Genomic DNA, 13,736 nt, shown 5'->3' with positions numbered 1-13,736 from the left:
TCTTACAAACCTTTTAATTTCTCTAAGGTCAGTAGTAATGATCCCACTTAGATTTTTTATTTTAGTTCCCTTGAGTATAAAGTAGGTTACTGATTTGAGATCTTCCCTTTTTAATGTAGGCGTTTACTGCTATCAATTTCCCTCTGAGCACTGCTTTCGCTGCATTCTATAAGTTTAGGTACATTGTGTTTTTGTTTTCATTTACTTCTAAGTATTTTCTAATTTCCTTTGAGATATCCTTCATCCATTATTTTTGAAAGTATGTTGGTTAGTTTCCACATATTTGTGAAATTTCCGGTTTCTCTTTTATTGTTGATTTCTAGCTTCATTCCATATGGGCAGAGGAGATTCTTTATGTGATTCAATCAATTTAAATTTCTTGAGGCTTGTTTTGTGGCCTAACATATGATGTCTCTCAGAGAATGTTCGATGTGCACTTGAGCAGAACATGTATTCTGCTATTGTTGGGTGGAATGTTAATAAAAGTCTGGTGGATCTAGTTGGGTTATAATGTTAAGTCCTTGGGGCACCTGGGTGGTTCAGTCAGTAAAGCGTCTGCCTTCGGCTCAGGTCTTGATCCCAGGGTCCCGGGATTGAGTCCCACATCAGGCTCCCCGCTCAGTGAGAAGCATGCTTCTCCCTCTCCTACTCTCCCTGCTTGTGTTCCCTCTCTTGCTGCCTCTGTCAAATAAATAAATAAAATCTTTTTTTTTTTTAAAGGGCTCTATTTTCTTCTCGATATTCTGTGTAGGTATTCTTATTGAAAAGGAGGTATTGAAGACTTCAGCTGTTATGGGAGAACTGTATTTCTCTTTTTAGTTCTGTCAATGTTTGCTTCATATATTTGGGGGCTGTGTTGTCTGTTATGTATATCTTCTTGATGAATTGACTCTTTTGTCAATATATCATGTCCTTGTTTATCCCTTTTTAAAAAAAGATTTATTTATTTGTTAGAAAAAGAGAGAAGGTCACAGTGGGGTGGGCAAGGCAGAGGGAGGAAGAGAAACAATCTCAAGCAGACTCCCCACTTAGAGCAGAGCCCACCACAGGGCCCTATCCTATGACCCTGAGCTAATGACCTGAGTGGAGATCAAGAGTAGATCAAGAGTCGGACACTCAACTGACTGAGCCACCCAGGCACCCCTTGTTTATCTCTATCTCTTTTAATGATTTTTGACTTAAAGTTTATTTTACCTGATATTAGTATAGCCACCTCTGCTTTTTTTGGTTATTATTTACATGAATTTTTTTTCCCCACCCTTTCACTTCTAGTCTGTTCATGTGCTTTCATCCAAAGTGAATCTTTTATAGACAGCTTATAATTGATCATGTTTTTTATGCATTCTGTTAGTCTCTACCTTTTGATTGGGTAGTTTAGTCCATTTACATGTAAAATGATTACTGTTAAAGAAGAACTTACTTGTGCTATTTCACTATTTTTCTGTATGCTTAGTAGTTTGTTTGTTTTTTTTTGGTCCCTCATTTCCATTATTACTGCCTTTTTGGTTTAATTTTTGTTGTTGTTATGTACTATTTGATCCCCTTCTCATTTCCTTTTATGTATACTTTTCTAGATATTTTATTGGTGGTTACCTTGGAGATTACAGTTAACATCCTAAATTTTTAATAATCATCTAGTTTGACTCGATAATTAGTTTTCCTTCAGTATTGGGATATGGGGAAAATTTTCTTCCTTTTTATCTTTTTACTGTAACTTTTTAAAAGTCTTAGAAATTTTTCAAACCTGGTTCTCCCCTATTGCCACTTCAGTTGTGTATTTTTTTTTTTTAAAGATTTTATTTATTTATTTGACAGGCAGAGAGGCAGGCAGAGAGAGGAGGAAGCAGGCTCCCTGCTGAGCAGAGAGCCGGATGCGGGGCTCGATCCCAGGACCCTGAGATCATGACCTGAGCCGAAGGCAGAGGCTTTAACCCACTGAGCCACCTAGGCGCCCCTCAGTTGTGTATTTTAAGAGATATGTGAGGGCACTTTTATTTGTAATGGGTAGTTTCTGTATAAAATGTAACTGTACAATTAGGTATGGAATAGAACTTTTCCAAGTAGGGTTTACTATTCTAAGTGTCATCCAAATCTCTATCGTGTGTTCCAGCTTTCAGACGGAATCCTTCTATTGTATATCAATAGCATATGTTCTAAGGATTTAGTTGTCCTAGGCAAAATGGATAATATCTTCCCCACCTGGAACCTTAGTAACTTAGCTTAAAGCTAACACTTCCTTAACCTTTTGTCTTGGACACTGCCTATCCTGATTGATTTTCCCCACCCTGCCTTTCCCCACACTCATTCCTTAATACAGTTAATGCCACTGTCTGAATTTGTAGCTACATTATTATTCTTCTTTAAACAGAAGTAATAATCATGTAGTTATAGTTGGATCTAGTTCAAAATTATACTTATTTTGTAGACTTTGGTATTATAATAATCATTGTGTCACAGATTTAGCCCTGTCCTTATATTTCAGTTCATCCCTGATAGGATTTATTTTTATCTGTACAGTGTGGGAAATTTTACCTCACAAATTTCACAAAAGCGAACTTACTTTTATCAAAAGCAAAATTCCACCATCTCTTTGCATTTGACATCCATCTACTTTTGATAATCTTTCATATGTGTATGTGTGTAATTATCTAATTAATCATAGTCCATAAACAGACTTAAGAAATAGAAAGTGGCACATGCGATACAAAGCTTTTGATCTTGTTGCCAGGTGTTTTCCCTTTAAAAGCATAGTATAGTCTTCTGCACACCAGTGGCTATGGAGAAGCTCCAGCATTTCTTTTTCTTTTGTTTTTCTTTAAATTTATTTATTTTTGAGAGAGAGAGAACACATGCAGAAGCTGTGGGGTGCAGGGATAAAGAGAGAGAATCCTAAAGGAGACACCCCACACTGAGCATGGAACCTGTTGTGGGGCTCCATCCCAGGACCCTGAGATCTTGACCTGAGCTGAAATCAAGAGTTGAATGCTCAACCGACTGAGCCACCCAGGTGCCCCTTCAGTGTTTTCTAGTTGAAAGGGGCTGTAGAGCTTTCTTTAGATGGGATTTGCTTGATTTGCTCTGTTATCATTTTGTCTGAGTCCTTATATTTTTAATGTTAAACCACCCTACTTAGGGGTATATAAAGACTTCAGTTAGACCAGCTTGGTAGATAGCAAGCAGTGTTTTAAGATTGGGGTTACTGTTTAAATAAGGTTGGGGAATCAGTAGGACTAGGGGAGGCACTCATTTGTTTAGCATCTGTAAGAATAAAGGAAGGATGCATTAAGCCAGAGACAGTTGTATCCAAGTTGCGAGAAGGAGAAAGGGTCTTAGCACCGGGATGATATTGGGTTAAATTTTACAAAATCTGTGCCCCTTTTTAATTTAGTGTTTGTTGTCCTTTTAAAATTAAATTCTGTCAGTAAAATATCTCCAGAGTATCTGAGCACAAACGTGGTAAAGATGGAGTATTTAAGAAACCACTGGTTATTATGTTTTTGCCTCATGGTTGGCCTATAATGTATTCCATATTCTATCTTGTATTATTTAACTTGGAAAACATTTGAGAATTTGGTTTGTATTAAACATGAACTAAAATAAGTAGCACTATACATCCTTGTTTGTTATACTACATAATACTCTTTTGATCTAGTTAAATACCAATAATAAAAATTTAATTTAGAAGGAATCTTGGGCATATGAAATCTCTTGGTCCCAGTTAATTGAATCAACCATAAGCATGGGATAAAACAAAGATAGAATTGGTGCTATACCTATGATTTCTAAGCCAGGCACTGACTGTTGGACTAAATGTTTAAAAACATTCAGCTTTCCTATTATACAGTCTCCCCCAGTCTCCATCCCATAGCTTAAATGTCTGAATTACTGAGATGACTAGATGGCAGGATGTCTTAAATGCTGATTGGGAATATTGCCCACCACTGCACCCCACCCCCAACCATCTTATGTGTATTAGAGAGGAGAGATAGGTGGTTTTATCAGATGAAGAAAATTACAAAATATTTAGATTGGAAAACAGTGTCTTATACTCTAGAATATCAGAATAAATGAAAGTATAAATTTTATCATTTTATGGTGCAAATTAAGAAAAATAATTATACTTCTCTGTTATAGCTCTCATTTATAAATTATATACTTGCTTTCTGTGACTACCATTTCTGCCCAAGTTCATAGCTTAAAAGAATCCTCAAAACAAGGTTTAGGATTTTAAATGTTTGCCATTTTATCTCATGTTACATTTTGATTGAAGATGTACTCACTTGTCAAGGTTAGACCAATCCAACAATGGAAACAAGAGTGATAACTTTGATCTTTGGTGTAATTTTTTAGTGAAGTAATTGGTTTTTTGTTTTTTGTTTTGTCTTTCACAAGCCTAAGATTTAATTAATTATACTAAGGTCTGCAGAGATGGACAATAATTTAACTAAAAAGATTTAGATTATAAGTACATGTTACATTCTCTTGTTACATTCTACTTCCTATTTTTAGGATCTGCTTGGCTTCCCTTTTTTCCCCCTCTGAATGAGGCCTACTAGGAAAGCTCTGAAATTTAAATGCTTACTTACCTCTCAACTTTTAAGGTTGACTAAGGTTCTTTTTTGTTGTTTGTATTATCAGAAATATAAATATTACATTCTGAGAATTTAGCCTCCTATGTATGTTGGTATTGTCATTAGCTGATTCAGAAGATCTAATGTAGAATGTGTTGGCTAGGACAATCATAAGACTTTCTTTTTTCTTTTTTCCAGGCAAGTGAAAATTACATCCTGTCTAGTGATACCAGATCACAGCTCAAATTTCTCGAAAAGCTAGATCAATTGGAGAAGCAGAGAAAGGATTTAGAGGAAAGAGAAATGTTACTTAGGGTAGCCAAGGTAAGAGCCTACCTGATTTATGATTGAATATGACCTTGCAAGTTTAGAATTGGCTTTATTGTTGGGCAACTGTCTTGTTTTTATTAGGCTTTTAGATTTCTCTGAAGGATTTCTTTAAATGAAATTACTAATAAAATCTCTTAAAGCCAGGATGGTGTGGTATAGTGACTTTCAGTTAACTAATGACATAAAATCTGTTTTGTTTCCTCATTCTAAGTTCCTGTGTGCCTAGGATCATACCTACCACCCCCAAGTAAAAATTGTTTTGTTAGTTTAAAGAGTTAAAGGGGGGACGGTGAGGGAGCAGAGAAAGAAGGAGAGAGAGGATCTCAAGCAGATTCTCCACCGAGCATGGATCCCCTCCTCCCCCGCCCCAGGCGGGGCTTGATCCCAAGACCCTGAGATCATGATCTGAGCTGAAATCAAGAGTCTGGTCACTTAACCTACTAAGCCACCCTGGCACCCACCCCTCCCCACCCCCAGGTAAAAATGTTTTTTTTAAATATCCAAAGTCTTTTTAGGGATATAGTTTGATGTGTGCCTAGTTAAATTGGAGAGAGGAAAGTTGGGAAATTTATGGGTAAAATTAGGATTATATGGAACGAAATATAGGATGGTTAGAAATGGGTTAGAGAATAAAAGAACAGGTAAGAAGAAAGATATTTATCTTATAAATATGTATAAATATATTTATTTTCTTTTTTCTTTATTGAAACATTGTCCTGGACTATTAGTATCAGATGGAGTGAAAGCTGGTTTCACTGTAGTTTGCCTTTTGTTGCTTCACATTTTACCACAGGCATATTAAGGCCTTTGCTAGGAGTCATGAAGGTTGGGCATTAGACTGATTTTTTTGTTTTAAACAAGAACACCTGTTTTAAACACCTTAGTTTTAATTTGTGCTGTTTTTGTCAGCCTCCCCTTTTAGAGTATTTCATATACTAATCACTCTTTTAAAAAACTTAATTTAATTTGAAGTACTTAGTACAGGAATGTTGTCAGAATGATAAAAAGAATCATCTTTTTCTCAGACGCCCCCATTTTTAACATGTTACTGCATTTTTTCCATCTCTACATTTACACACACACACATATACACACACACCCCTTATCATTATTATTCTCTTTCATCCCTTTGTTCTCCTTGTTTTTTTCAATTCAGAGGTTTTTTGTATATTTATAAGTTGTACAGCCATCATCTCTAATTAGCCTTTCTCTGAACCTTTTGAAAGTAAGCTTCAGCCCTGATGTCCCACCACTTCTAAACATCGTAGCATGTATTTGTGAAAACAGGACTTTCTGCTGTATAATCCTACCAAGTCAGGGTGTGAACAATATAATATTGCCATGTAATCCACAGACCCCATTCAGATTTTACCAACTGTCTCAGCCCAGTCTCCTTTTCCTTCTTGGTATATTTTCCTATTCAGCAATGTGTGTTTCATTCAGTTGTCATCTCTTTTCAGACTCCTTTAGTCAGATTTTTTTACTTCCACTTTCATGTCCTTGACAGCTTTTAAAAGTACAGGACTTACTATCTGTAGGGTGACTGATAATTCCTGGGTTCATCTGATATTTCCCCATGACTTAGGTAAGGAATTCATGGCAGGAATATATACATTCTTCTCAGCTGATCTTATCAAAGGTCAGCCTTGATCACCCAGCTGTGTGGGTGTCTTCCAGTTCTCTCCATTTCAGATTTACCATTTTCCCTTTTGTAATCAATCCGTTTTTCACAGGAAGATATTTCAAGATTATACCAATATCCCTTCCTCACCAAACCTCCGTGTATCAACTTTAGTGCCCATAGATGATAGCTACCTGAATCAGCCACCTCTATGATGGGTAAATATAAATGGTAATTTTTAAATTCTCATCATCTTCTGCATTTACTAGCATTGTATGTGGAAGAGCTATCCTTTCTCCTTCATTCATTCATTCATGTATTCATTGATATCAAAATGGGCTTTGGAAGGGCGCCTGGGTGGCTCAGTGGGTTAAGCCTCTGCCTTCGGCTCAGGTCATGATCTCAGGGTCCTGGGATCGAGCCCTGCATCAGGCTCTCTGCTCAGCAGGGAGCCTGCTTCCTCCTCTCTCTCTCTGCCTGCCTCTCTGCCTACTTGTAATCTCTCTCTGTCAAATAAATAAATAAAATCTTTAAAAAAAAAAAAAATGGGCTTTGGATTTCTATTTGATTCAATAGATTGTAATCCATTACTATCATTATTTATTTTGATGCTTAAATTCCTCCTCAGTGGGAGACCCTTCCAGCTGGCACATCTGCCTGTTACTCATGTTTCCATCATTCACTGAGCTTATTCATCCTTCCTCCCTCCCTCCCTCCCTTCCTTTCAAGTTTTTATTTATTTGCTTATGTTGTTTTATTTTATTTTATTTTATTTATTTTATTTATTTGAGAGAGAGAGAGTACAAGTTGGGGAGAGAGGGAGAAGCAGATTTCCCACTAAGCAGGGAGCCCGAAGTGGGGCTCGATCCCAGGGCCCTGGGATCATGACCTGAGCCAAATGCAGCCGCTTAACCGACTGAGCCACCCAGGCACCTTTACCCTTACTTTCTGGCACAATTTATACCAGACCCAGCTTTTGCTTGTCCTTCCTCAGCCCTAGAATCAGTCATTTCCCCCAAGGAATCCTGCATCTTTTTAGTTGAGGATGTTATCCAGAAACAGAAACCAAGAGTAGACCATACAGTGTGCTCATTGTTAATGGGGTTTCATTACATGTAGGCCTTTTCAACTGGATAGATCTAAGAAATATATGTATGGTGTATGTGTATGTACGTGTGTGTGTATGTACACACACACACACGTACATACAAATATTTGTAACTATTTCTCTGTGTATATATATTCTAAAACCATAGTTTATATGGATAGCTCCAACTCTAGTATCTTAGGGCTTTTCTAGCCTAAACCTTTTCCTGTTTATAAATACTTTTTCCATAGTCTGAAACTTGACTATCATTATCCTCGATATATTTACTTACGTCCTCAATTTACTTAATTGAGTAATTACTTAAAATTTACACTTTTTCTCAGTGTAACTAATCTCCAAAAGAGCCATGCTGGCTGCCTTCTCTGTCTGCTACCACTGTTTCCCCTGCCCTCATTTCATTGCCTATGTAATTGGAAGCCATGCCCACTGGCCCATGCCTTGGTCAGTCTTTCCAGCCCTTCATCACCCTTATTCTTGGCCACTGGTCTATACCTTCACGTGCCCCAACCCCCAACAAGGATGTGGTGCAACACACCCTTGTCACTGTGCTGCTTCTCACTGGCCCACAGTCTCAGTCCCCATCCTGACCCCTCTTATACTGGTAGGGACAGCTGGGATAGGAAGATGCTCTTAGCTTGAGCTGTCAAGTATTATAAACAAGCACACAGCCAGTGTAATGAGGTGGTTTATTGGTATTTTATTTCCAATTACTAAGCTGTAAACAAGATCATAAACTATTAAATACTTGTTTAGTTATTATTGGATATATTGTACTCTTACTCTCTCTTGGTTTTTCTTCCTTTACCAGACTTCTAAATATTGGAGTGTCCGGGTTCAGTCCTAGAGCTTCTTCTCTGTCTCCCTCTTAAATTTGTATTTCCAAGTCTGTCTACCTTGTGGAACTCTGGAGTCATAGCTAACTGCCTACTTGAAGTCTCCATGCAGTTTGCCAATAGGCATCTCAGTTATCATCTGTCCAAAACAATTTCTGATTTTATCCACCCACAAAATATGTTTTACTCTTTATAGGTTTTCCTAACTTAGTAAATGACACTATTTGCCCAGATGTTCAAGCCAGAATACCTAGGGGTCTTCTCTCCTTACATGTAGTTCACTTCCTGTTATGTTTCCCAAATGTATTCATCATCTTCTCTTCATCACCATTGTCACCACTTTGGTCTAAATCATCTTTCAGTGGACTTTTACCATTTTACCATGTCTCTTAACTGATCTTCTTTTCCTTCTACAATCCATTTTTCATACTCTTGTCAGAATAATGTTTTCATAACAAATCATGAGTGTCTCTGTTACTTGAAAACCTTCAGTGACATCCTCTTGCACTTAAAATAAAATCCAAACTTCCTACCAGATTTTTTTTTTTAATTTATTTATTTGTTAGAGAGAGAACGAGCGAGCACAGGCAGACAGAGTGGTAGGCAGAGGCAGAGGGAGAAGCAGGCTCCCCGCCGAGGAAGGAGCCCGATGTGGGACTCGATCCCAGGACGCTGAGATCATGACCTGAGCCAAAGGCAGCCGCTTAACCAACTGAGCCACCCAGGCGTCCCCCTACCAGATTTTTAAAAAAGATTTTATTTATCCATTCGACAGAGAGAGAGATCACAAGTAGGCAGAGAGAGAGGGGAAAGCAGGCTCCCTGCCAAGCAGAGAGCCTGATGTGGGGCGCGATTCCAGGACCCCAAGACCATGACCCGAGCCAAAGGCAGAGGCCCAACCCGCTGCACCACCCAGAGGGCCCCCCTACCAGATTTTAAAAGGTTATTGCCTACCTATCATATCCCTCCCTTCTTTACTAGCTCTGCTCCAGTCACACTGACCACCTTTGAGGGTGCCAGGTGTGCATCACAGACTGCTAATTAGGCATCTCAACCTGAAAGTTAAGGTCCTACGTCTTACACCTGCTTTGCTCTTTACTGTCTTAGAAAGTTGGCATTCTCATCTTTCCAGTTGCTTAGGCAGGAATCCTAGTATATGTGCTGCTGAAGTGAGCACTAGGCAAGATTACTAGGAAATCATCTTCGATTCTCCTCTTTACTTTATACCCTACATCCAGTCTATCAATGAATCCAGTTGGCCCTACCTCCAAAATATATTTCAACCTAATCTTACCTGCTATGATATTAGTCCAAGTTTCCCTTCTCTTTTCCTAAAACCATAGTTGTTTTAGAGCAGTCTCCTGAGTTGTGCTGTAAGCCTGTACCTCTGATATCGGATCCCTATAGTGCTACATTCGCTACATAGCAGCCAGAGTGATCTTTCTGAAGTGTTGGAGCAGTGCATCTCACTCCTGTTCTCCAAGTCGTTTAGTGGCTTTTTAAAAAAAAATTATAACTAGAATTAAACCTCAGCTCTGTATCTTGGCCTATATGGTCTCTAACCTTACCTCTTACAACTTTTCTCCATGGTCCAGCCACACGGGCCTTCCTCCTTTCCTCAATTTTACCAAGCTTGTTCCCATTTTAAGGCTTTTGCAATGACTGTGCCTTTAGGTTAGAATATTCTTCCCCCAGAATTTTGCGTGGGTGCCTCCTTCTTGTCATTCAGAGCTCTACTTGAATGTCACTTTTCAGATGTCTTCTCTCCTCCTGTCCTCGCTAAAGTAGTACCCCACCACACACACATTCCTTCTATCACAATGTCCAGTTTTCTTTATAGCACTTATCACTAACAGTAATTGTTTTTTATTTTTCCCCATCATAAATGTTTTATATATCATAACTATTTAATTTTTATAAAATTTTTTATTATTTTCTCTTCTTAAAATGTAAGTCACTCAAAAGCAGAGACTTTGTCTTGCTATTTCATTACTGTATTTCCAGACTCAGAGGCACACAATGTAAAATTTATCTATGAATAATCAATAAATATTGGTTAATTAATAAAGATTCAATCATGATATAAATCATTGATATAAATTGATTTATATCAATCACTGATATAAATCAATACTGATTATTCACGTATAAATAATAAATATTGGTTAAGTAATAAAGATATTCAAATGTGTCCATTTCATAGTGGGGCAAAAATCATACACTCACAAATATATATACATACATACATATGTATACATACGTATACATACATACACCTTTTTAAAATAAGTACATATATATATATATATATATATATGCTTATTGTCTCCTGATATTATAGGTGGAATAATAAAGGAGTTTATCTTAGTTTGGGTTAAGTTTTAGTAGTTGGGGAAAAAATGAAGAAAAAAGCTACTAGCTTTTGGTAGCCTTATGTAGGTAAACACTTCATGTGTTTAAAATTACAAGGCACTCTTGGGGTACCTGGGTAGCTCGGTTGGTTAAGTGGCTGCCTTCAGCATAGGTCATGATCCCAGGGTCCTGAGATTGAGCCCTGTGTTATGCTCCCTGCTCAGTGGGGAATCTGCTTATACCTCTCCCACTCCTTCCCACCCCCAGTTGTGCTCTCTGTCTCTCAAATACATAGAATTGTAAAAAAATTACAAGGCACTCTTAAATCTAAATGGTTTCTTTCTTGTACTTCCCTTTAACAAAATCATTGATACATCAGTAAAACATAAGTAGGGCACCTGGGTGGCTCAGGGGGTTAAAACCTCTGCCTTTGGCTCAGGTCGTGATCCCAGGATCCCGGGATTGAGCCCGACATCGGGATCTCTGCTCAGCAGGGAGCTTGCTTCCTCTTCTCTCTCTGCCTGCCTCTCTGCCTACTTGTGATCTCTGTCTGTCAAATAAATAAATAAAATCTTAAAAAGAAAACTCAAGTAAACTTAGTAACAAGAAAATACTTTTAGCTTTTATTTTACTAGCTGTATTTAGCTGATGTTGCCTTTTATAGAACAAATATTCAGATTTATAAGGAGTTAGATAACTTTGTGCTAGAATGAGAAAAAAGAATGCTTCTGAGCATATTTTTTAGTGGACAAAAAAGTTCATAGTGTCAGAAATGAAGTTTCTTACCACTTGTTTCATTATAGCATTGCATATAGACGATAGCTCTCTCCTTATAGCAGTCCTGTAAGATTGTTCATTTTTGAATGTTGAACTGAATCAGTATGGAAAAAAGTATTGAATAAACAGTTATTGGACTTTTACTTGTGCACAGCATTCAATTAAATGCAATGGAGGACCCAAAGATGACGAGATACTCTAATGAAAACATTGGGATGTATTTCCTACTTAGTTTTTAAAAATTTTAAAAGAGATTGATTTGGTTCAAAGTCAGGCTCCTGATTTTATTTTATTTTAATTCCAGTTAACATACAGTGTTAATAGTAGTTTCAGGTATGCAGTATAGTTTTTCAACAGTTTCATACATCACTCTGTGAAGTTCTTGATTTTAATAGTTCTTGAAATACCATGTTTTTCCAAAATGGCTTTATCTGAAGATTAGCCAATGTTGATTGCTTTCCTTCTTTGAGCCAGCAATTATCCTTCTTTTCTTTTCCTTCATCTGTACCATCCGTTTTTTTTTAGTTTTTCATGTTCTAACAAGAACAACGTCATGCCTCAACTGGACCTGACTGACATTGTTAGCATCATTTTCAGTATAAGCTTCCTCCAGGCTAGAACTGCAACAGCAGGCCCAGATGATGAGAGGGAGGGGGCGTAAAGGAGGGAGTGCACCAGACTGGATTGAGGCATTTTCCCCTGGAGCTAAGGTTTTCAATCACAAGAGAAAATTGTCATTTATTAAATATTTAACGACAACTATGGTGTTTAGATGCTAGTAATTTCTATTAAAATTTTCTTTTCCTTTGATAGAGTCGTTCCAACAAAGAAGATCCAGAACAGCTGAGATTAAAGCAGAAAGCCAAAGAGGTAGGACTTTCAAGTTACCATGCTTGTCTTTGTGTTGGGGGGAAGGTTGGCAGCTCTCTCCTGGCAATTAGGTCAGGGTTTATTTTGCTGTTGCATACCATTTGCAGAAGCCTTGGGGAAGGACAGGAACTGCTGAAGGCAAGGGCAGTACTTCAAATGAGGTCAATGAGTTATGTGCTCTCTTTTTAAAATTTATTTTCAAAGCTTAGGCCTGTCTAGAAATGGCTCTTTGTAAACTACAGCAGTGTACTTGGAGGAATATAATGTGGGATTAAAAAAAAAAAAAGAAAGAAAAGAAACTTCTGAGATTTAGCATCTGGGACTGTACAATAGGCTACATTTTTCCAGGGTAATTGTTCGTTTTGTAAATCTGATACTGCTTATAATTCTTTGGCTGGGAGGTGGTACTGGGATTTAGTTTTAAATGGAAAACGCCTCTGGCTTTTAATTTTCTGGGCCCAGCAGTTTTCTGTTCTGGAATGGAGCCCTTGTTTCACACAGTTCATGTTTAGCTGCAGGGGTTTTAGTTTATAGCTTAGACTGGTTAAGCTTTTACTCCCAGAGGCCTCTGCATAGCAACTGTAGAAATCAACAAATAAGTTCATTTATGTCTGCAGCCTCCTCTCAGTAGCTGACTTTTTACATTTCCCAATATCCATTTCCTGACTTTTCTAGCCCCAGAGAAAAAAGCTCCACTAATTGGAGCTTATTTTAATTGAGCCTTAATATTGGATCTCACTGGAGTTGCCCCCAGAGCTGCTGAGAACAGAAGGAAATGAAAGTACCTAAGGTTGAAGATGTGATGTGTGTTTGGGTGTGTGTGTGAAATTTTTCACTTGACCTACAGATTCTTTTCCCTGCTGAATAAATCATCAAGCCTGTTCACATTTCTGATTAAGGATCTGACAGCAGACGATAATAAAGACAATTGAGGTGTGAGACGTGTGATATGGAGCTGAAGAAATTGGTTTCTATAGTTACTTGACTGATTTCATGCAATTTTTAAGGATCTTTGTGCTAAATAAGAGTGATTTCCTGAGCAACCTTTTTCCTTAACTGTGCCTCTTGAACTATGAAATTTGTTGTTGCTTAACACTGCAGCACTCGGCTCCTAGGTGCCAGCAGCAGCAGGTTATTTATGAATGTTTTAAAGGCCCTTATTGTTTGGATTAATGTAGGAGCTGAGGCAAAACAAATGGAAATCTAGTAAGATTCTTACAATCAATGTGGTATGTTTTCACTAAAATAGAGAAGGAAAATGCATGAATTCTGGA

At 37.7% G+C, this 13,736-nt stretch overlaps 1 protein-coding gene across 2 annotated transcripts in view; it reads left to right on the top strand.

Annotated features, from left to right (window-relative positions):
• TAF4B (TATA-box binding protein associated factor 4b) overlaps positions 1 to 13,736 on the top strand; it is a gene marked incomplete at its 5' end in the record, with an annotated part of 125,643 nt that overhangs the window by 72,104 nt on the left and 39,803 nt on the right. For both annotated transcript variants that reach the window (XM_080821580.1, XM_080821579.1), the window contains 2 exons: positions 4,770 to 4,895; positions 12,406 to 12,462. In XM_080821580.1, coding sequence (XP_080677706.1) covers positions 4,770 to 4,895; positions 12,406 to 12,462 — 183 coding nt within the window. The remainder of the gene's footprint in view (positions 1 to 4,769; positions 4,896 to 12,405; positions 12,463 to 13,736) is intronic.

The sequence above is a fragment of the Martes martes genome (genome assembly GCF_963455335.1).
Source record: "Martes martes genome assembly, chromosome: 13".
Taxonomy (NCBI): Eukaryota; Metazoa; Chordata; class Mammalia; order Carnivora; family Mustelidae; genus Martes; species Martes martes.
This window is presented reverse-complemented; position numbering and strand designations above follow the sequence as displayed.